The sequence below is a fragment of the Cygnus olor genome, chromosome 3 (genome assembly GCF_009769625.2).
Source record: "Cygnus olor isolate bCygOlo1 chromosome 3, bCygOlo1.pri.v2, whole genome shotgun sequence".
Taxonomy (NCBI): Eukaryota; Metazoa; Chordata; class Aves; order Anseriformes; family Anatidae; genus Cygnus; species Cygnus olor.
The window spans coordinates 71,063,375-71,086,423 of NC_049171.1; the positions used below are offsets into that span (position 1 = coordinate 71,063,375).

Genomic DNA, 23,049 nt, shown 5'->3' on the forward strand with positions numbered 1-23,049 from the left:
CGCTACAGGCTGGGAGATGAGTGGTTAGAAAGCTGCCTGGCAGAGAAGGACCTGGGAGTACTGGTTGATAGTCAGCTGAATATGAGCCAGCAGTGTGCTCAGGTGGCCAAGAAGGCCAACAGCATCCTGGCTTGTATAAGAAGCAGTGTGGCCAGCAGGTCTAGGGAGGTGATTGTCCCCCTGTACTCAGCTCTGGTGAGGCCGCACCTCGAGTACTGTGTTCAGTTTTGGGCCCCTCGCTACAAGAAGGACATGGAGGTGCTCGAGCGAGTCCAGAGAAGGGCGACGAGGCTGGTGTGGGGTCTGGAGAACAAGTCTTACGAGGAGCGGCTGAGGGAGCTGGGGTTATTCAGCCTGGAGAAGAGGAGGCTCAGGGGCGACCTTATCGCTCTCTACAGGTACCTTAAAGGAGGCTGTAGTGAGGTGGAGGTTGGTCTATTCTCCCATGTGCCTGGTGACAGGACGAGGGGGAATGGGCTCAAGTTGTGCCAGGGGAGGTTTAGGTTGGATATTAGGAAGAACTTCTTTACTGAAAGGGTTGTTAGGCATTGGAATGGGCTGCCCAGGGAAGTGGTTGAGTCGCCATCCCTGGAGGTCTTTAAAAGACATTTGGATGTAGCCCTTAGTGATATGGTTTAGTGGAGGACTTGTTAGTGTTAGGACAGAGGTTGGACTAGATGATCTTGGAGGTCTCTTCCAACCTAGACGATTCTGTGATTCTGTGAATATTAAAATACTACACATGAAAACAGTGCCAGCTTACTATTAGGAAACAAAATTGTTAGGGCTGTGGACTTTTTTTTCCTCCTTTAAGCATCATAATTCTAACACACTCATTAACAAATGCTTAATGCAAATACTTAAAATCAGCACATGGTAGGGCTATAAAGTATATATTTCCTAAGTGAATACCTAATACTGTTTTTCAGCTGAGCATGTTGACTGAATGGCATTGAAACTTGTAGACTAATTTACAGTTCTAATATTTGACAGAGCTTCATGTATTATTGCTGTTTTATAATATGTATACATAACAACATGTTTTTGCATAAAAGCAGTCTGCTTCTCAGTTGGTCAAAATTTAAAATCCTTCATGCAGCTGAGAAGGATTTCAGACTAAAGATGGAATACTAGAGAAGATATGCACAGATCCATGGGAAAAAAAGTGTTTTATCTCATTTATATAAATGAAAACCACACTCCAAAATGCTAGTATGTAGAAATACACTAATACAGCACTGGTGTTTTAAAATAAGTTCTCTTCAGAATGAAAATTACAAGATGTAACAATGACAAGTGCCATCCTTGAAGACCATAAAAGTTGAAAGAACTTATACTACTACTTATTTTATTGCAATATATTCCTTTTATTTATTACTGTCTCAGAGGAAGAATGTTACAATGTAGTGTTTGAAGTAGCATTTACTTGGCAGCAGAGGACAAAGGATGCATACAAACACAGGCAGAAAAACAACTTTATACATAACCTCATATTCAGAACAAAAATAAAAGCCACCAAATTCACTAATGAGACCTTTTTTTTTTTTCTTATTTGGTGGGTTATTTTTAAGGATTCTTTGCTTAGAGAATGGCATAAGCTTGATAAAAGCAAAGTACTTTGCAGAGAACAGACTATAAAGCTATTTCCAATACTACTCATGAAGATAGGTCTGAGGTAGAAAGGTGGTCATGGCTTTCCTCTTCTGTAAAATGTGTTTGTTTTTCTTCTCAGAATAACTATGCTACTTTTTTAATAGATGAAGCATTTATAGTAGCCAGCATCTTCTCTTCCCTCCCTGACAGTTTTGCTCCACTCACTCCAAAATAACACTTAACATTTATATAGAGCTTTTCAGACACTAAGCTCTACAACACCTTTGAGAGGTAAGTACTATCAATCCTCATTTTACAGATGGGAAAACAGAGGCAGAGTGGTTAAATAATTTGCCAAAGGGTTCAGAAAGAACTGGCACTGGAGCCAACTCTAGAATGTGGTCACACTGTGCCCAAATCAATTCCTTGAGCAGCAGCAGCAGTCCAGGAGTAAGTACTGTGGGTGTAGGACAATCTAGTTGGCACCACTTCACAAAAACACTAGAAATTCCTGACTTTCTGTTTTAAAGTCCTCTAGCATCTTTTGGTACAAAATGTATAACTCTTCCAATACCATTTTGACACTCTTTTTCTTCAGTAATAATCAAGAACAACATAGTATCATTTTTCTCCACTATACATGAAATATATTGCATGCAGTTTTACGAATTAAAGGTATGGCCTGAAATTAAATCAAGTGTCCATGCAGCATTGTAAACTCCATGAAGGCATTAAAATCTCTTATGATTATTTTAAAATTAAAGATCAGCTGATCAGTGACATAACTTTCCCATAATTATCTCTACTCGAAGTACATAAATAAATGATTTCAAAGATAAAGATGAGTTGCAAGATTACAATGCCACATGATAACATCTAAGAGCACTGCAGTTTTGAAGAAAACGTTCCATCACTAATAGTATTGGAAAAGGCTTTCTAATTGTCTCTTCATTTACAAGAGGCAGATAAAAGACTGGTGTATTTAGATCATCAGAAGGGGATCTCACGGAAATGAGCTTTAGTTCACAGACTGTAAATTCCAAAACTTGAAACAAGTTTGGCACAGCAGGGAACAGCAAAGCTTTGTCTCCAAAGTTGGGCAAGATTACACTAACTTAGACCTTACTAAAAACAACTTAAACTATCATCTAAGTCCTCTTTTTAGCTATCTCCTGATTCAAAGTAAAGTAAGGCTTAATAAAATAATCCTCCAAATGGAGTGTGTTGGCTGGAAATAACTGAAAGAATGTTAAAAATACCATTTTGGTGCATGATAATTGTATGACTTGAAATTAGATTTTATCTTGTTTAATGGAGTTAAAATACTGTAGCTTGTACTCAATGGCAAGTTTAGTTAAACAGCAACAATAATTCAAATCATGGGAACTTCATATGCCAATCCTGAAAATAAATCAAGAATAATTTTGGAGTCTGTGTGGTCAGATAGTTAGCATATAAATAATCCATACAGAATATTAAATGAGTGAGAACATAACTGAGGATATTTTACAATGTAAAAGCAAAGAGCTGAAAGGAATGTATAAATGTAACATTTTGCTCCAAACTCCTTAGCAGTTCTCTTTACGATTATCAAAAAGAACGTATATAAAGCCCCTGCCCCTTTTCCCGCGGCTGTATATTTATACAAATCAGTGACAAATACTCCACTGCTCATTAATTTACAGTTGCATAGAAAGGGAAGAAGAAGAAAAAAACAATACTATAAAAACAACATCCTCATCTTTGGGTATTCAGTGTTTTACTATTTCAAGTAGAACACGCAGTCAAATTGAACAGCATGTCCCAAGGTCCCATGCAGCCTTCTGATGAAGTGGAACTCGCGATTGGCGTTTTGTAGAAAAGGGCTGTACTGCACATCAAGAAGCACTGGTTGACGTCCAAATGAGCACTTCACATTGCCTGTAATGATGAGAAATAACCATGTCAGTACTGTTTAGCATGCACAATCCTCTAAAGAGAGATCTAAGTACTCTGGACTCAGTTCAGTCAAGGACTCGGGCGTAATTTTACAAAAAAATATATACTTTAAAAATTTAGATGTATTGTCACAAGACTCAGCAAATCACTGAGGCATGTAGTTAAGAGAATACTCATTTTACTGTGTTGCAGCATTTAAAATTCTTGCTGAATAAAGCCCAAAGGATGTTATGACTACAGAGTAGTAAATATAACTTACATGCTTTCCTTACTGTGTACCCATAGAAAAAAAAAAGTGTAGGCTAACTACTGCTCTATCCAAACTATCCAAATCCTCAGTGGTAAAAATGCAGAGTATGCACAACCAGGATTTGGACTCATCCCTTTAAAATGTGATGCTTATTTCCAGGCTCCTGTTTCAGGATTCTGTTCTCTGCAAAACAGGGAAATATCCCTTCTTAAACGGCTCTGGAATGGTGTATATCAAGCATATATATCATCATATATATCATATCATATATATCAAGCATATCCCAAGATCACTTGGGAATCGTTCTGCATCTAAAAAATCAAATGCTTTTTTATGAAGATTAATATTAATCACTGAGAATGCTGAAAGCTATCACTATGCCTGCTTACAGGAAGGATTTCTGAAAAATGTTAGTTTAATTCACTAGTGTACTTTATTAAGACACTGAAACCCAAAGTCTGAGTCACTGACTGCAGGGCACGATTCATCCCATTCCCTTCAGAAATTCCTGTCTGGGAGGGCAATCTTACTAATACAAGATATTACAATCCATGAAAGTATTTGTTGAGCAATATTTCTGAATTTTTAGATACTCTCTTTGGGGAGGTCTGACCTTGCAACATGTGGATTAATAGACAAGGTGAAGCAATTTAGGGGAGTAAATGGACTCTGCCTATCACTTCATTCTTCTGAAACCTAGCACATAGCAAGTTGTGCTAGTCTTTAAGACTTATTTAGCAATTAAATTTTTCAAGAACTCTGCAGAGACACAAGATTATGTTGTTCCTTATTTGTTATAAATTTGCTCTAATATCAACCAAATCCTATAGCAAGTGTTTTTTCCTATTTCTCTTTCTTATAAAATAAGTTTAACTGATGATTCATACCAGGTAGAGTTTCAAGAACTCGGTAGTATCTAAATACCAGATTGATTTCCACATTTTTTGTGAACTGTGAAATTAGCCAGATATCTTCTTTGGGTTTGTAAAGTGGTTGCCCTATAAGAGAAGACAGCTTCATCTAATGCCTAAGATGCTTTGCAGGTCTTGATCCATAGACCCTCATGGAACTGGAGCTATGGGTACCAGGGCACAAGCACATATGGATGTTGCTGCAAGAACCAGCTTTGATCTTGCAGAACTGATGCTGGCTTGAAACTAATTGTCCCCAATCATTTTCAGCTGATTCCATGCGGTCAGCATCCCAGAACTGCACAATGTCTGAACTTCAATTCCAATGACCATGCAAATACGTAAACATGTCTCATACCTGCGGCTTGCCAGTGAAACTTGCTGCAAATAGAAAAACAAAAACAAAAGAAAGTTAGAAATTTACACGATTTTGTATCTTGGCAGTATAAAAACAAAGGCAGTAAAAAGAAAATATTTACTATAGAAGAACAGAAAGATTTTACCTTAAAAAAAAAAAAAAACAACAAAAAAACCCACAAACAACAACATTTAACTACAAGTGTGTTGTAATGGTCTAGGCATAACTTTCTTCACAAGTTTTCTTGTAATAAATTGTATGAATACAGACTATATTTTTCCCTTTTCAATACTTGTGACCATACAGACCTAGAAGTGCCTTATTATACTACTGTCTGTTCAAAAATATGAATCATATTAGATCAGCTTGGTATGCCATTAAATATTACTGATATTATCTGTATTGCAATAATACCCATGAAATCTTAGACCTTTCATTCAAAAAGGAAGTAGACAGTGAATGGTCACAGACCTAAAACAAGAACTGCTTTGAGGATAAAAGGCTGTAACGTAAGAAGAAAAAACGAGAGAATACAAAAATTGGAACCTTTACCTCAAGTGTTAACAGCACATATTTGTTCTCTCCCCATTTCTTTTACTGTATCAAGTTTGCAAGTTGCCTGCTTATTTATTTTAGTGTGATGAAGCAGATGATACAGGTTAAAAAATGAGACACCTTCTCTACTCTTGCTTGGCTATCTTGAAGTTACATTGGGGAAGTTTTGCAAATCCATCTTTCTGAAAAGCCCTACATACTGTGACTGTCACTTCGACTATGCAGAACTCTCCCAAGATGTTTTGCATGGAACGATAACAGTAACAAATAGTGACTGTTCCTTAGGGTCCCATGGGATTCTGACCCAAGAATGCTCTGGGGTTAGTAGTTTCATGCCACTTTTTCCCCCCCCATTTCTTCGAATGCACTTTACAGAAGTGTCCTGTACAGTCTGTAGCAAGACAACTCCCTCCTCCCAATTTATCGTTCAAAAAAAAAAATAATCAATTAACAGCATGGGGAAATCTACACAGAATTATGCACAGTATGTGAACTTGTCTTTCTCTGCCCTTTTTGAGCATCCTTTGGAAGTAGTCCACAAACTCCCAGGGCTCAACAGACCACAGGTTTCACAGGTTTAAACCACCCAAAAATGAACGTTCCCATGACTGATGTAACTGGATTCTTTTTTTCCCTGTCGTTCCATCAACGAGAATTCAAAACCCCATTTCTAAACTCTGGGGAACGTCTATCACCCATTACGCTGGAAAGCTTTTGACCTACCCTCTTGCAATTTGTCACTCTTTAAGGGGACTTTAGGATTCATGCCATCAGGCATGTCCAGAGCCAAACAGCTGAGCTATAGGCCCCATACTGACAATGCTCTCCATTCCTCCCAATATCTCCCACAATGAACAGCTGCAAATCTTGGTCCCTGTTGTTTCTTCCATATTAAGAAACAAGGAGTCAAGATGTATGTACTGTTAATGCCCCTACGTTGCAGAGATTTATAAAAGACTATATCCACTATGCTGTGAGGCTTTAAATATTACAGTAGACACTTACATACTTACGACATTGCAAAGCTACTGTTGGAGCCAAAGCACTCAGTTATCCAGAGCATCCCGAGAAGATGCTAAGTACTTTGTTATTGTTGTGAAGTCATAGAGAACAAAGTGATGAACAGTGTGCAGAGTGACTCAGGAGCGTTGGAGATGGCTGGCAGGCAGTATTTTTAGTATATTTTTTTTTATCACTACTTTAAAAAGATTGACCTGGAACTCTATCAGTCATGAAAAGCCTTCTGTTGTGACCTTTAATTTATATGATGGAATTTCATTCAGAAAGCCACAGCAACATTGGCTGGTCTCTGCAGGTCATCTAGGGCAACCTCTCACTCAAAGCAGAACTGCTGCCAACAATAGCCTTGACAACCTCTAAGGCTGGAGACTCCATAGCCTCTGTTTGACCTGCTCCCAGTGGCGCACTATGCTCCTTTTAATTCAGGAGACAGAAATTAAACAAAAATGCTGGCAGTGCACAAGAAAATATCCTTCTACTTTCAGAAAAAGTAAATATTTTAAACTACTTTCAATTTACGCTATTAGCAGAAAGAACCCTTACTTTTTTCAGAGATGTTATTTTTCTTTTCCCCTGACAGCTGGGGGGAGGCAAAGTATTTCTACAAATTTGTTGTAAATTCACTTGGGCCAAATGGCCAGTAGCTGCTATACTGCTTATACATGCCAGACAGAAATTTGCAAAAACAAGAATTGATAATTTGTTTGCATTTTCTGTTTATTCGTATACATAAAACACACCCCTGAGTTGTGCTAAGTAGCTCCAATAGCTGTTGGCTTCGAGATGCTCCTTACTTTATAATTCAATGGGCTATGAACTACTGAACTCAATGAAAACATCAAGGGATAGCTGAAACAAAACATCTTTTGCTAAATACTAATTTACTTTCTTAAAACGTGGAAAGTGCATCTTCTCTGATGCAGTCCTTCACACATGAACAATGTATATACAAGAGATAAAAGAAGCATTTTAATAGGGTTCATTGAGTTTTCAAAACAGGATAGAATAGAATAGAGCTCCAATGCTTCCAGAAGGACTGGGCAGAAACACCTACCCCTTACTTGTGCCTTTTAAAACTGACCATCACTATTACACTTCATTTTAAAGAGCTGTTGAAAGTGTAATAATATATCACAGATTTCACTACTCATTTGCTAAGGCAGAAGATGTAAAGGTGAAAATATATACGTTATGTATGTATGTAAAAAAAATACACTAAATAACAAAGTTGTCACTTCACCCCATCCCTGCCAAACCCACCAATCTATATGAAATACTGGTGGAACCAGAAAGATAGCTACTCATTTTTGTAAGGGCAGTGACACCCTGCAAGGAACAGGATCAACAGGAATGTATATGAGCTGATAAAAGCCATGCATGTGAAGCCACTTGGTTTTACTTTAATATACACCTAACAAAATATTAACTTTCAATGTATTTAAGTAGGGAAAGATGTTATGTGCTGTGGTTAACAGTTATTTCCTCTGGCCAATTAGTTTAGTAACTACTTCAATAATTAGTTCGGGGACTCAGAATTGGGCTATGGTCCCTACCGTAGCCTGCAGCATTTCTTTCAATTTATATTAGAGAAGCAGCTTTCAAATTTTCTGAATTTACATTCACTTCAGTTCTACATAGGGTTTACATCAGCAGCAAATGGGACTCTAGCTGTCTTTTCTCTCCCTTGTGCCGACACAGATGAACATTCTATATGGAGCAACAGACTTTTCTTACAGTGAATAATTGTCATTTAAAACACAAGCTTATTTTCTCCCCTCACAATCAGTGTATGTTGAACAACCTTAAAGAACAGAATTATGTAGCTTGTATATCTTGACAAGAAATCTTATCAGAGAGAAGATTTTTCCTAGTTGGTACCATGGGAATGACTTTTTTCTTCTTTAGTCCACCTCGAATTCAATACTATTCTCAGAGACATAATTTGTTACACTTACAGCAGCAAGCTGGAAATGTGCTGTTGATTTGCTCCATAACATCTGTTAGATCTGTGTTGGTATCATGAGGTGGAACTAACAAGTCATCTGCAGATATGACAACAAAAAGAGCAATGAAATTAGCAACGACAACAAAAGAAAAAGTCGACAACATTCTGAGAAGCATTCTCATCCAACCATCCATTTAAATATTGCTTTACATTTCAACGGAAACCACTAGCTGAAGCCTTTGTAACTTAACGTGCAGGAACTGTCATTGATAATTGCCAGCCTTGGGAGAGGAGGTGAAAGTTGAATTACTGATTTGCAGCATAAAGAATTTCTCTGTTGTTAAAGCTCAACAACTGCACCCAAGATTTAAATAGAAGGAAGTGCCAACAAGGACCAATATATGACAATTTATAGGTAAGTAAAAGGTCATCAAGATGGAGGAATTGTACTCAGTAGCTGCTCAATTAGTATTCTTTTTTTTTTTTTAAAGATGATTTGTCATGTAACTTCCAGACTGAATATATAATTCTTTTTGTAAATAAATAAGTAAATATCTTTCAGGCAGTGTTTATTCAATCAGAAGCAGAAGTTCCATTAGTGTTAAAGTCCTCCTTGCCACAATATTTTTTAAAAGCTGATTAAAATTAGCAAGTGGAATGGTTAGGAAATACAACCGGCTCTGTTATTAGACAGCCTCACTCATAAATCTACCATTGCATTAAATCAAACTGAGAGAAGTTTTGCGTTTTTTTCAGATAAATTATAGCAAAAACACATGCCCATGCTGAATAAAAACTTTTCAGTATGCAAGAGAATTTTTGTCTTTCCACAGATTTTTTTAAAAATCTGTAACACAAAGGCTGGAAAAGAAACATAGGGATGAAATTACACTTAGATAATTTGAGAAAAATTGGTTGTTTTTTCTCCGAATTTTGAACATTCAATGGTCCATAATTATTTCTGCTAATTCCCAGTGGAATTAATGAGTTTTGCTATTGGAGAACTTAAAATAATCTTTCAGAGAGAAATCCTCTCATGTGGAGTGGCTGTACTACTAAATACTAAATAATTCCTAAAGATGTGAAGCCTTTGAGGGGTGGGGTCATCAAAGTACCAGGAAGAGCAGAGGATACACATGAAGCAGCCACTAGGAAATTTTGATTATATGTTTTTGGATATTTGTTCCTGTATCTGTCAGATTACTTGGCTGCATGCATGTACTGTAGGACAAACAGCTGTTGGTCGTTTCACTCCAATGCAATCTCATTCTCCATTCAGAGAGGACAGATTAGCCCAGTAAATTCAATAGCTCAAAATGGATGGGACCAAGAAATCTAGTGACAGAAATCTATAATTCAGCGTCACATGGATCCTTGAGATACCGCAGCTGTTTGCAGGTGTGGGGAAGCAGCAGCTCCAGCTGTTCCCAGTAGCATCACAAAGATCAGTTCCTTTTTATTTTTATTGGTAAACCATTTCAGAAAGATGCAAACAAAACTATTCAGTAATCACCTTCAGACTCATACAGCATGTTATCTGATCAAACACTCACCTGTCTGATGAAACTGCGAGCTTGTCTCTTGCACAAGCGGGTAGCCGAGGGCCAAATGCTGGGGTGAAGCACAGGGGGAGGTGCCGTTAACCCGGGAGTCTGACTCAGGCTACAGGAAAGACAACAAGATGTAATTTACGTAAATTATATCTACAGAATTGAAGTGTGGGCTTGTATATGGTCATCTTGATTCCCCCCTCCTTCCCTCTTTTCTTTTTGGTACTCTTTCTTGTTTTCTCTCTAAACAATAGAAAGTTGGCTTAGGTCTATACAACTATTAGGGACAACTTGAAGATGAAAATTTAGACTTAAGCATAATTCTTATGAGATGGCAGTTAACAGTCATCTTGTTAAAAACACTGTTCAGCTGCAAGCGTGTACCACAAAAACACAGTTTAGGTTCAAACAGTCTGATGAGGCTTTCTGTTCAGCTACACCAAAAGACTATAAAATGGTATTACTGGGGTTGGCTTTGCTTGTATGTACATATACGTATGTTCACACACAGCAGATACACGCACACACAGAGCAGTCAGATAAGCTGCCCTAAGAAGCTTTGCTAAGGTGACTTATTATGCTTAAAAACATCTGTTCAAACCAGAAACAATCTTACTAAACTCCTTCACAATCATACCAAGCAAAGACACAAGATTCAGGAGAACTGTTAAATCTAAAAAGTAGGAGCTATCATCCATCACTCCTGCTGATGTTGCTTCGCAACAGTGCGGAGGATGCCAGATAGGGAAAAAAAAAAAGAAAAAAAAAAAAAAGTTTTACTATGTAATTTCCAGAAAACTATGTACTTTGAAAACTGTGTTGTAGGCAAGCCTGTCTGATTCCTAAATTCACCTGAACAACTTCAAACGCTGAAGGTCTGTATTTCATTTAGCTGCGGTCATGTATGTGCTTGAGATTATGTATATGTGTGCGGACACAAAAGAAAAGATTGTAAGACTTCTTCACTTTAACAACTCAGAAATATTGGAAGGGATCTTGCACAGGCATTTCCCTTCTTTCTTGTAAGAAATCCTTTGAAGAAGAGAGGAGTTACACAATATTTAAGCTCCAAAACTAATTGTTCTGGAAAGCCAGAAGCATGTGAAAAGGCATTTACATCTGAGGCAATTACATAATCTGAGCTGAAATTGTTGCCACTATCATTTATCTTTTTGACTGCAAATCATCAAAATGCTTCTGAACAGTTTAAAGAGCATATTATTTAACTAAATCTGTCAAGAGCAGATACAGAAGTAATACCAAAATAACATTATTTTTAAGACTTTCTTTCTGAGACTGAAAAAGTGTCTAAAACAGCCACGAGACTCAATGCAGAGGGAATATACAGAACAACTGATTTGTGCACATCTTTGTTCCTTTGCAGCTCACAGCCTTAAGTGCAACATTCGATTTTTTACAACTTCAAGTGTTTTTTTTTTTTAAAAAGAAAACTTCAACAAAAAACCGCAAATTGTTGAACAATGAAAGATACTTCTTCTTGCAAACAGTGATGAGGAATAGAAGGAAATGTTCCCTTGAGCATTCAGCAGACCTGTTTTTCTCCTCCAAATCTCATCTCTCTTTCAGTATGACAATACCAACTTTCAGATTTGAGTAAAAGAATAAATCAAGAAAGATTGCTCTGCATTTAGAAGACAAAGAAAAATGGAAATGCTTTCAAGCTAGCCAAGGATTTTACCGTCAAGACACCTGTATGAACAGTGAATGCCTATTGAGTAGTTCGTTATTCACTATCAGGCTTCAACCAGTCACAGGGTCTAAGTAGAATGAGTTTAGCAATTTAAAATGCACCAAGACTGGGGTAACTAATCCCAGATAATTCAGTATAGCCAGCAAACTCTGTATAAGAAGAGTTTAGAGAGAAAGAGCTGAAGCAAACTCTCCAAGGGTTGAGTTACTTCAATATAGAACAACAAGGTTAGCTTCAGTGGCGAACTTTGTGGCAGCAAAGTAGCTGCTTGCCCACGCCACAACTAGATGGATGGAGAGAATTCGAATAATCCAAAATGCAGGCTTGCAAATGGGCTGGATTTCTGCCCTTCTTGAAGCAAATCATGAACAAATGATGCAGAGATGACTGAGGGAGGAAGGGGCACTGCAAAGTCAAGATTAATTAGGATAGAAAGGAGATGCCTACAAACTTAAATGACGAATTAGTAGCGAAGGTTATTTAGTGCCACTTAGGACTGTTGCAAATGACAAAAACCAAAAACAAAACACAGAGCATAAGGACTCTAATAGTGGATTAACTGAGAGCAAATAAAACATCCTGGAATACTTTACGTTGATGTATATTATATTGCTGCAGCAGTCAGAATAAAATGTTGCAGCTGGATTTTTTTTTAATATATATTTTTATTTTTTTTTAAACACATCCTTTTCTAATCAGAGGCCAATGTATAAAGACTTCATTTTCATCTAAATATTACTAATGTTACAATACTCCAATGACTGCAACAAGAAGAAAAGGCAAACAAAACCAAAATCCTTTTCTTCCAAAGTCAGGAAAGACCATACAGTTCAGCAGATGAGTAATAGCGTTTGGAGCAGCAAGGAAAGGGCTCTTGCAGTAGAAAAATACCTTAATAGTCAGGTACTGAACAAAGTTTAATGCAAAATAATTGTGAGGCTATAGCTATATTTATATGATTTAGCAGTTTTACCAGGAGAGAACTCAAATTTTACTGGAAAAGAAACTGAGGTACAGAAAAGTCATAGGCTCTTGTCTAAGGATACATAATGAGCACCAAGAACTTGTAGAATCAAAACTCAATACAATCATGTGCTACTTGACCCCAAGTTGAAAAACACCCACAAAATCTGATCACTTCTATCATCAGCCCCCTCTAGGCATCATGAAGTTCAGGCATTCTTATTCAAAACAACCTGGCAGACAATCTTGAAGGCAGAAACATTGGGAAAGTTTCCAACTGCAGTTTCTGAGAGATGACAGATTTCTTTTTATGCAAAACCAAATAAAGATACAAAGGGACAAATAAGTTCTACTCCAAAAAACTCTGAAACTGAGGGATTTCTCTGTATTACGAAGGTTTTTAAAGCATTTCAAGGGAGATACTTATTTTAACCAATTTTGATCAACAATGCTTTACTTCTTTATGACTCCTGCTGGTGTCTTTCCCAAGAAAGAGCTCAAACTGTAGGTTAAGGGATAGATAAACTGTAGCAGTTATTCCCTTGACTTCTGTTGCTTTTAGTATTATAAAGATAAAAAGGCAAGCTTCCCCCCCTCCCAACCTCTGAATTCACAGAAAACCTCAAGCAGGCAAATTCTCTTTCCAAATTCATTGCTGGTGTTTCTTCTTGTTCTAGGCTTATTCTTCCAGCCACAAAACCAAAACATACAACCACCACCACCACCACCAACAAAAAAAAAAACACACCATAAAAAGCTCCCCCCTTTCTCTTTTATTAAAACTCCTCTGCTTTTAGCAGGAGAGGGAGCTGCAGCCCCTATTTACATTTTCTTCAATTTGATCATATATCCATTGACAGATGATGTTAGCTTCCGTTAACTTCAATATCAAGTCCAATATGAAACCTCACTTCATTTGTTCAGACAAGCAAAGAAAAATCCAAGTAGATTTTAAATGCCCTTCATAATGGGCCTTACTTCTATTTTGCACGAACAGTATCTAAAAGGGCTGTATAAAGAAAAGTAAAAATGGATTCTTTTTTTTTTTCCTATATGATTAACATAAAATTGTGGTAACAATGCTGTCACATGCCAGTTCTGTTTCACCTTCTTCTTTGGCAGTATAATCAATCAGGCGGACAAAATGACAACACCGTGTGACAGCTCCCAATCCTTTGGGCTTGCTAAAATAAAAATAGTATGTTAATCTCAGAATTGTGACCAGAAGTAGGCAAATGTGCAGTGAGGATGCATGCACATTTCTTTTAAAGGTGCTCTCTAAGGAACACCTTGTAATGCTCAAACAGTTACTGTAGGAAAGTTTCTAAGTTTCATTAACTTTGTACCCAAATATTTGTATGCAGATAGAATCACGCCGTATTTCTTAGAGAAAAAAGTCCCAGTATTTTAGATTCAGTGGCATGTTATTAACGTAAACAAGAGTCAGGAGGCTGAGTGGAGAGAAGAAATAGACTTGCTGTTTGACAGAGAGAGAAACTGAGATAGCATGAAATGCCAGTCATGGCAAAGAAATTGCTGTAAGATAGATAGTGGTGTCCTCTAATACCAGTAATTATTATTAGAGGAATTACAGTTATATATTTTGACATTTGGACTTATGACAATCTTCAATGCAATGACTTCCATAGACTGTGAACGGCCTACATGCCACTGCAAAATGCTGCAGAATGGTCATTTTTCCAGAAAGTTAAAGGGGGCAGTAACATGATACAGTGCTGCTTCAAAACTGTATTAATGTCAATATAAAGAAGTTCCAAAGAACACACTCTGAAAATTTGAAATTATTTATAATTTCTGAATCCTCTTCAGGAGTAGCTTCAGCATCCTTGGAGACAGTTTGCAAAAATATCTGCTTAGTGGCAGGTCAAAAAAGCACTAAATAATAAAGTAAGGATGTGTTTAGAAAGCCATATTGAAAAGTCACAGATATATTATAAAAGCAATAATGCCGACCTTCTGAAATACTTGACTTAATACCAGCCACTCTGTTAGGAGAGGAGAGAAGAGAAATAGGAACAGCTTTGGGAAGGGCACATGGAGCAATGAGAAGCCCAGCATGACTCCCAAAGAGGAGGGAGATTTCAGACAGGAAGCAAAAGAGCAACAGAATATAGCAAATAAGGTTTAAACAATCAGAAATATTGCAAAAGGTCATTTTAGTTCTACCTTACCCTATCAGAAATCAAAAGCTGCAGAATGCCCAGAAAAATCCAAAAGGCAGAACTGCTAAGAAGAAAATGCTGCTGTTCTCAAGCCCACCCCTCTCACCCCCACAACACAAATGCATATCCTAGAGATCTTGTTAAGAATGTTACAATGGTACTGAAAAGTATACAAAAATGTATTATTAATAAGATTAGCCACAACTACATTAGAAAAGAAAAGTTTTAAAGGGTGAGCATTTTCATGCTGTAAGCACTAAACTGAAACTGTCTGTGGGTTTGGCAGAACTTCTGGGTTTCTATTCCACAGCTATTTCTTTGAAGATTTTAAACCATTCTTTGAAACACCTAGTCTTGGTTATAGTTGCCAAGATATTTACTTCACGAATTATTGTTATCAACAGTTGCACCAATCACTGTCCTTGTTAAATATTTAAGCTACTCAAATACTGATTGAAAATGCCAGAATGACACTAACAACAACAAAAATATTCAGCTAAAGGGGTACATAAGCCACTGGAGCAAATGCATCTTAATGCTATTCTGCCAAAACTAGTGGGGAGAAGGAGTACTATCTACATCAGGAATTTAGGCCATTCTAATACCTGTTTTATGCAGCCTGTTTCTTATCTTAGTTAAATCCTCTAATACATACATCCAGTCACCTGATTCATGGAAGGAAGGAATCATTTGCCTGACTGGACTCTGACCCAATGGCAATAATTAGTTATGAGAAAAAGATTCATACAAATTTATCTTCATCATTCAAGCTTCCACACACAATGTAGTACAAACTAACCTCTCAAACAGCACCTTGTAGAAGTTGCTGTTGTGTTTTTGTTTGTTTGTTTTTTGTAATCTGGTTTCCAAGTTCAATAAACATTTCTCTCTCCCAACAAAGGAAACCTACAATCTCTAGCTACGGGCTTTTGCTAAAAGGCTCTTGCCTGCAACATTTATCTCTAAGTGGACAAGTTTGATGTAGCTTATTGTTCTAAATATGCTACTCAAGAATGGGACTTTTTAATGGAATTAATTGCTCCTTTGCGTATTAGACATATCTTTGGCATGTTAAGACAGTTTCAGTGACTAACCATGGCAATAAACAAATAATTTAAGGACACACTGGAAAGCTGAAGTCAAATACAGGGTGTGATTGGTAGCACTACTTGGAGTAGGGTATGTGTTTTCTTCCCTCTGCTTTTTAATTTGAAAAAAACTGTTGCACTTGTTTCATAAGTTACCAACATCACTCCAGCACTTGTATCATTTTGTGCTCATTTGACTTTCACAATAGTTTACAACAGAGAGTAGGAAAAACACCTCTTCACCCTAGAAATGACTGAGTGCAACAAAGCAAACTAATGTGATGAGAATATCTGCGGTAAAATTCTACCACCTTTGCTCCACCAAGAAATTCATCACGCAGAAGAAACATGTCAGGAAAGATATGAGTATACATTTACCTGCTCAAGTAGCTGCCGTAGTCTGTGAAGCTGAGACTCCAATTGTTTATTGTGATCTTCCAATATTTGCATCCTTGCTTCCAGGCGACCTTTATGTTGCCTCAGGAGTTTAGCTTCAGCAATGAGCTCAGCATCTTCAGAAGCATGCTGAGGTGACACAACAGAGTCAGGAGGTGATGCAAGAGGGTTTATTCCTCTCCGAAGATGTTGCTCCTTTAATTGCTCATATTCTATCTGCAGACTCCTGGTAAATTGAAGAGGAGAATGTTGAAACAATCAACAATTAAAAAACTTCTTCAATCAGTTGTTACCATTACCTCTAACTAGAGAACACAAGCAGCTCATACAAAGACAATGTCTTGACATGCAGTTTATGAAAAAAACCTACACAACAAAGTAGAGGTGAACCTATGGTATTTTATCACAGATTCACACTTTTCTAGCTAACAGAGTCAGGCTATGCATGACATACGCCTTGACTGATTTTTTTTGTTTTGTTAAAATCATGACTCCTAGCTGTCTCTCTTCTCATCTGCTCCAACAACCGTACATAGTAAATGCATAGCTCAAACAATAAGATGACAATTCAGACACCAGATAGCACGCTTATAACACCTTTGCTCTTCCTCGAGGTCAGCAATGATGCGCTCCAGCTCTCCCCGCTCTTCCTTTTCCACTGACTTGAGAATCTGAGCAGGACTCTGTGGCTGACTCACAGGTGACTCTCCTCCCAGTGTCTGACAATACTGCTGGATAAGGGCATGCTCGTCCTCTCTAGACCAACAAAACAATGCAGATAAAGACAGAGCAGTAACACATTTATTATGTGAGCAAACAACTTTGTCAAGCTGAGGGGTTTTGTTTGTTTGTTTATGAGAAAGGACTAAGAGAGTAGGAATTAAGCCTGCCAGAATTTACGGTATAAGTATTAGATGTGTATCTCAGCAAATTGTATTCAAATTCTTCCGAGTTGTTTCTAAAAATGCTGCAAAACACACATAAACATACAATGCACAGGAGAAAGAAGATTGATCGGTAGTAGTGAAAAAGACCAGTTTTCTTTAATGTATATATGGAGAACAAATGCTGCTGGTGGTTCAGAAAGAAGGACTGAAAGCAAGAATCTGAGAATATAAACTGCAAATAACTGACTTGAAATGCCTTAAAAATAAATAAAACCAAAGAAGCTATCTGTTGTTAGATATCCTTCTCCTTACAGATTCTGGAATAAAATAATTTATAACACCATCTCCCTCCTGACTCGCATAGAAATTACCTTCTGGTGAGAAGATACAGAAGTCCTGAAACTTTTATCCTGTAACGTCCAAATACGTTTGCCTTTTTATAGGTGTGCCTTCCTTCCCCAGTTGCTGGCTTTTCTCCATAGTACTGTGAGATTGATAGATAGTGAAAGATACAACGTCCTAACAATAGTTTGCATGCCTGCTTTGAAGGATAAATCATCAGCAGAAAAACATGCTATTCATGCTTTTAGGAGAGACTATTGCTGAATCATAGCAATATGATTGCTGAAGAAAACCCTCCTTTAAATTCATTTCTCTACTTGACTACAAAGCAGAAGCTGCATACTTTATTATACGTGAAGTATCGTGCCTACAAACTTCATCCTAAAGATCTTCTACAGGTACGGCATGATCAACAATAGAGAGAAAAACAAGAGTGGTATATACGCATACGTGTTCAGATACCACTTAGAAAAGAGAGCTTTCCATATTTGAAAATATTTTTTCTTGTGCTGAGCTTTTTCATACTATTGTTGAAAAGAAGTAGCTATGAATTCTGCCATTCAACTGACTGTGGTCTGACATAAGTATCCTCAAGTACTACTTTTGAAAGCACATATGACGAATTAGAAGTTTGATCTATACAAAGTATTTATTTTTTATATTAAAAATGGAGCTTTTCAAGAGTTTTCTGTTGCTTGTGGGTTTTTTGTTTGTTTGTTTTTGTTTTACTTCCTGTCAGTCAATTTAACATCATGAAATATCTAAAAGTACAGGTGAATAAATAGTAAAAACAGTTATTTAGAAATGTATTTCCGGGATGAAACAGAAGTTTTGTCTGTGGTGAAAAATAACCTATAAATAAACGCATGTACAAGTAAAACACATCAGGTGCTTTATGGAAGACGCAAATGTATTGTGTTTTTTCCTCAAAAATAAAATCAAGCTCTTGGGTAAAGGCACTCATCCGTTCTCGAAACCTGTGGGTGCACAGCTGAACTAGAGCAAATGCATATAGCAGGAACAAACAAGAGTTGCAAACATATTGTTTGTATAATTGAAGACTTTACTTTCTGCTACTGAACTAAGATTTTTTTTATATCTCACTACATCAATACCCATACAAAATCTTCACCACTACTAGGAGCAAGCCAAAATATCCACCGATCTATTAAACACTGACTCCTGCAGTTCTGTTATGCAGAAAAGCGATTTGGTTCTTTGCAGTAGTACTTAAACTTCTTACTGAAGGCTAATCCAATGGTAGAATGACACTGAACGATTCCTTCTCAAGAAAAACTATTCACTATCTAGCCAAAGCTATCATATTGCCTTCTGAATTGTCACCGAGCCTAGACTTTCAATCAAATAAATGTGCAACAAGTAACATTAGAAATAAATATTATTAAAAACCCGTATCTCCTGTGACAGTTCTATCCACTTTTAAAGCGCGTGACATTCTATTCCACACAGGTTCATTTATGATATAAAGGTTAAAAATAGTCAGGTATGAGAAGTTCCTTCCACAAAGCCCTGGTTGCATAACACTTTCCCTCATCTTGTCATTGCTGATTAACTACTAGCTGGCAGAAAGTTTACACGGAAAAGTGAAAAAGAAACCTCATTAGTGAGTTCCTCTGTTTTTAAAAGAGAAATACATATGTATAATATATATGTATTTGTATATATTATATATCCTTATATATAAGGATCCATATATATAATAGGAAATAATATATTCACTTGTTTCTTACAGTTCTTGGCTGTAGTCTAGTCATGAAAAGAAATCACAATATTAATCTTCCCATGCAAATAAATAAATGTAATGATTTATTTCATTCAATACAGCTATACAATTAAAACATAATTGGGATTGTAAGCTCCTCAAAAACATATGGAACAGGTGATTGAGTTAACTGAAACAGAAACAGAACACTGCCTCATTTTTTCCCCCCTTACCTACAGAAAAAAAGCCTCTAACTGCTTTCTTTCTACACCTTTTGAGTGATCTCTGGGAAATTGATAACCACTTGCTTTCTTATTTTGCATTACTCTAATTGAAGATAAAACAAAGACTAGTGTAGTTAATGGAGTTTAGACCAGGTCCTGATGTGGTAATGAAAATGCTGTGGCACTTCTCCATTCTTCTACCATCTTAGCAAAAACAAAACAAGCAAGAAACCCTACTCCTGATAACCACATTTTTGCTGAGGTGCTGTAACTCCTGTTAGGGCTTCAAACTGTGGTACACAGCCAGGCCTCTGCAGCCCAGCAAAACGTGCAGAGCGGCTGCACGCTGCAACTGGAAGAGCTGCACTAAGCAGGGAACTGGCACCAACAACATCACACCTTCAGCAAGCAATGTGCTAAAGCACAGGACAGAGAGGAAACATGCATTTAATGTGCAGGTTTCAAAACACTGCTTAAATATTTTTTGTGTAACTACACATACAGGCTTCTTTTGTGCAAGGTTGTTGATACTGTCATGAAAGGTTCATCTGATAAAGCACTTTAGTCTGCTTCTTTTAATTAGGCATCAGAAAGCTGCTGTCTACTTTATTAAGATGATGAATTAGTTTATAAGCAACTATGTAGGTCATCTGAAATAGATTTGATTTTTTTAATAGTGCTCTGCAAAGTTGGATTTATTATATTTGAATTTATTAAAATTGAAAATCTGTCAAGATTTTACATTAGGTGTAACCTAACTTTTTAATGAAAGTTATAAACCACTTAAAGAAAGAGTTTACACAGGAAATGCTTAGATATTTTTTCACTCTATTGTGTCCAGTAAAGGAGACCAAAACAAACAAATACTCTTTGGCCTGTCTTGCAAAACTACTGATTCAAAAAAAAGTTCAAACCCCTTGAATCTGCAAAACAACAAACCTCATGACTATAAGAAAGACAGATTCATTGGTAGCACAGGAGTCCCAACATTGGGCTTCACAATGACGTGAAGTGGTAAGGGAGTGATGTGTTCTGTAGCATGGAAATACTTGAATTTTGAGAAATCCAGGACTTTATTCTATGTTAGAATTGGCTGGACACAGCAATCGGCAACCAAAATGAAAGCGCCACATCAAAATAAATTCCTCATCCTCTCTTGGTGGTTATTCTCCTGAAGACCCTCTGTGCTTTGAGAAAAGGCTAGAACTACACACCAGTCCTTCAAGAGCAGAGACTGCAGGTCCTTTTCAGCATTTTGGTATTCAAGAAAGCAGTGAAAATGACAACCCAGAAGGTCAGACTTGAAAGAAGTACACCTCAAAGGCAAAGAACACCCCAGCTAGGAGAGCCAGGGAAAATGTCATTTGAAATATTCTATTCTTTGTGGATATATATTTTTAACAGGTCTGTTCCAAAGGATGCATTATATGTGGGAGAAGCAAGAGATTAAAAAATGTTGCAATTTACTTCTCTTCATCAAGACTGAGTTGTGGAAAGAAAAATTCAGATTTCTTGACAGTCACTTTTCACCAGTATATTATTTTATCCAATTAAAAGAATTGCTAAATTGGATTTTATATAGTAAGAGTACATTTGTGATCTTCCTTCCTCCAACACTTTCATTTTTCCTGTGCTATTTTTCTCATACCAATGACCATATACTAGTCCAAATAAAGCATATCTTGACCTACTGATGCTGTAACATATATTAGAATAAGGATCAGGCACTTCTCTAAAATCCTCTCTTTGTCTTTAATCTGGAACTAACTTCCCACCGCAACAAGTTGCCTTTTAATCACTTACACCACGTCAAAGTATTCAGGTGCGGTATACTGTGACTTCAGTTTGGCTCGCAACACACTGAGTGGCAGTGCCAGCTGAAAGCACCACTGCTGTTCGTTGCTTGCTCTTACCCCTGCACCCAAGCGCACAGCTCCTGAACAAGTGGGATGTCAGATATATTCCAACACTGCCTTCAGCTGACTGTAAAGTGGGATCAGCAAAAGCACTGCAGACATGAAGATGACTGGTAGTAAAGGCATTAATTAGAAAATAGCTATTAAACATTTGCATTTATACAGAAATTATATTACATCCAACTCAATCCAATTAACTTCAGTATGGGCTAGATAATATAGCTCATACATTACAGGAATGAGAGCTACATTCTACTATTTTTCTAACATTATTTGTCTTTTCTACTGCGCCATGATTTGTCAAATTGTGAGGCATGGCTTTCCATTAGGAATACTATTTATCATTCTTTGCTGCAAAGTCTTCATTTTTCCTTGTGTTCATCTTCACTTATGAAAAGGCCAGTCTGCTTTACGAATATAGATGTTTTTGCATGACTTAAACGCAAAGAAAACTCATCACAACAGTCTAGCCTAAATATTTAGAACTCCATAATGTATAATGAAGACTACATGAAAAAAATATTTTTCTTCAGTGTATTTATATCAGAAAATTCATGCATGACAGCATTAGTTTTTTTTTTGTTGTTGTTGTTTTTTATTGTTAAGAGAACAGACATACTACAGCAGAGAGTCTTTTTTGCTGTCTACAGATATTTTTTCCAGCTGAGGAAAATGTGTATTTTAATGGAAATCACACACCCTTGTGGGGTGCATAAAACCTTTGTGAGTTAAAGATTGTCATAATTACATTCAAGACAACAGGTTAATTTAAAAAGAAGACATTTCTTTGAAGAATGTTGTCTTTAGCAAATAGCATATTGCAGAACATTTCTGCAAAAAAACAATGTTTAACTGACAGCAGAAGCTCTCCGGTTGTCATTCAAATGTAGAAGTCTTCTTATACATACCCTCTGGAGCATGAAGTGCATTAAACATATTGTTGATGAACTTGCTAACCTGACAAGACCAAAGCAGTAATTTTCTAATACTAAGAGCAATTTTGTCTCTGTTATAGGGCCACAGTAAACTATGGGACTACGAGGACCAAAAAAAAAAAAAAAGATCACAGAACAGAACTACAATTATGAAGAGAGAATTTGCCTTTAAAATCAGTAATAATCTCCTAAAGGTTCAAAAGAATATCAATGAGATTTTGCTCAGATAGACTCAGATAGCAGATGCCTCTGGGCTAAAAAACGTGCATCCAAGTTCCAAATTGCTCCTTCTACTTCAGTTTATACGGGATGATTACAGCATGCATATTTTAATGTCAAACATTTAAACAATAAAAATAGAGCTGAGCTATAATACTAGATACTCAATGTTCCAGCTGTAGGAGATTTATGATCCAAACTGGGATCCTAACCTCATAGCTCTGTATCTCCCTACAACAGTGCAAGCCCAAGCTTTAAATGACTGTTTTTTAGAATTTTGTGAGTACTTCACCATGTACCTTAACAGAAGTACAAAATATTATCTGCAAATAAAAGAAAAGG

At 36.9% G+C, this 23,049-nt stretch overlaps 1 protein-coding gene across 18 annotated transcripts in view; it reads right to left on the reverse strand.

Moving 5' to 3' along the window:
- Nucleotides 1-1,351: 1,351 nt before the first annotated feature.
- Nucleotides 1,352-23,049, reverse strand: part of UTRN (utrophin) — a 374,743-nt gene continuing 353,045 nt past the window's right edge. For 14 of the 18 annotated variants that reach the window (XM_040553277.1, XM_040553276.1, XM_040553281.1 and 11 more), the window contains 7 exons: nt 17,059-17,217; nt 16,444-16,687; nt 10,124-10,232; nt 8,581-8,667; nt 5,051-5,073; nt 3,909-3,964; nt 3,294-3,513 (listed from right to left, as the gene is read on the reverse strand). In XM_040553277.1, the coding sequence (XP_040409211.1) occupies nt 3,950-3,964; nt 5,051-5,073; nt 8,581-8,667; nt 10,124-10,232; nt 16,444-16,687; nt 17,059-17,217 (637 nt within the window). In that variant the 3' untranslated portion in view covers nt 3,294-3,513; nt 3,909-3,949. Of the gene's footprint in view, nt 3,514-3,908; nt 3,965-5,050; nt 5,074-8,580; nt 8,668-10,123; nt 10,233-16,443; nt 16,688-17,058; nt 17,218-23,049 lie in introns of all 18 variants that reach the window. The other 4 variants (XM_040553278.1, XM_040553280.1, XM_040553275.1 and 1 more) reach the window with 1 other exon arrangement.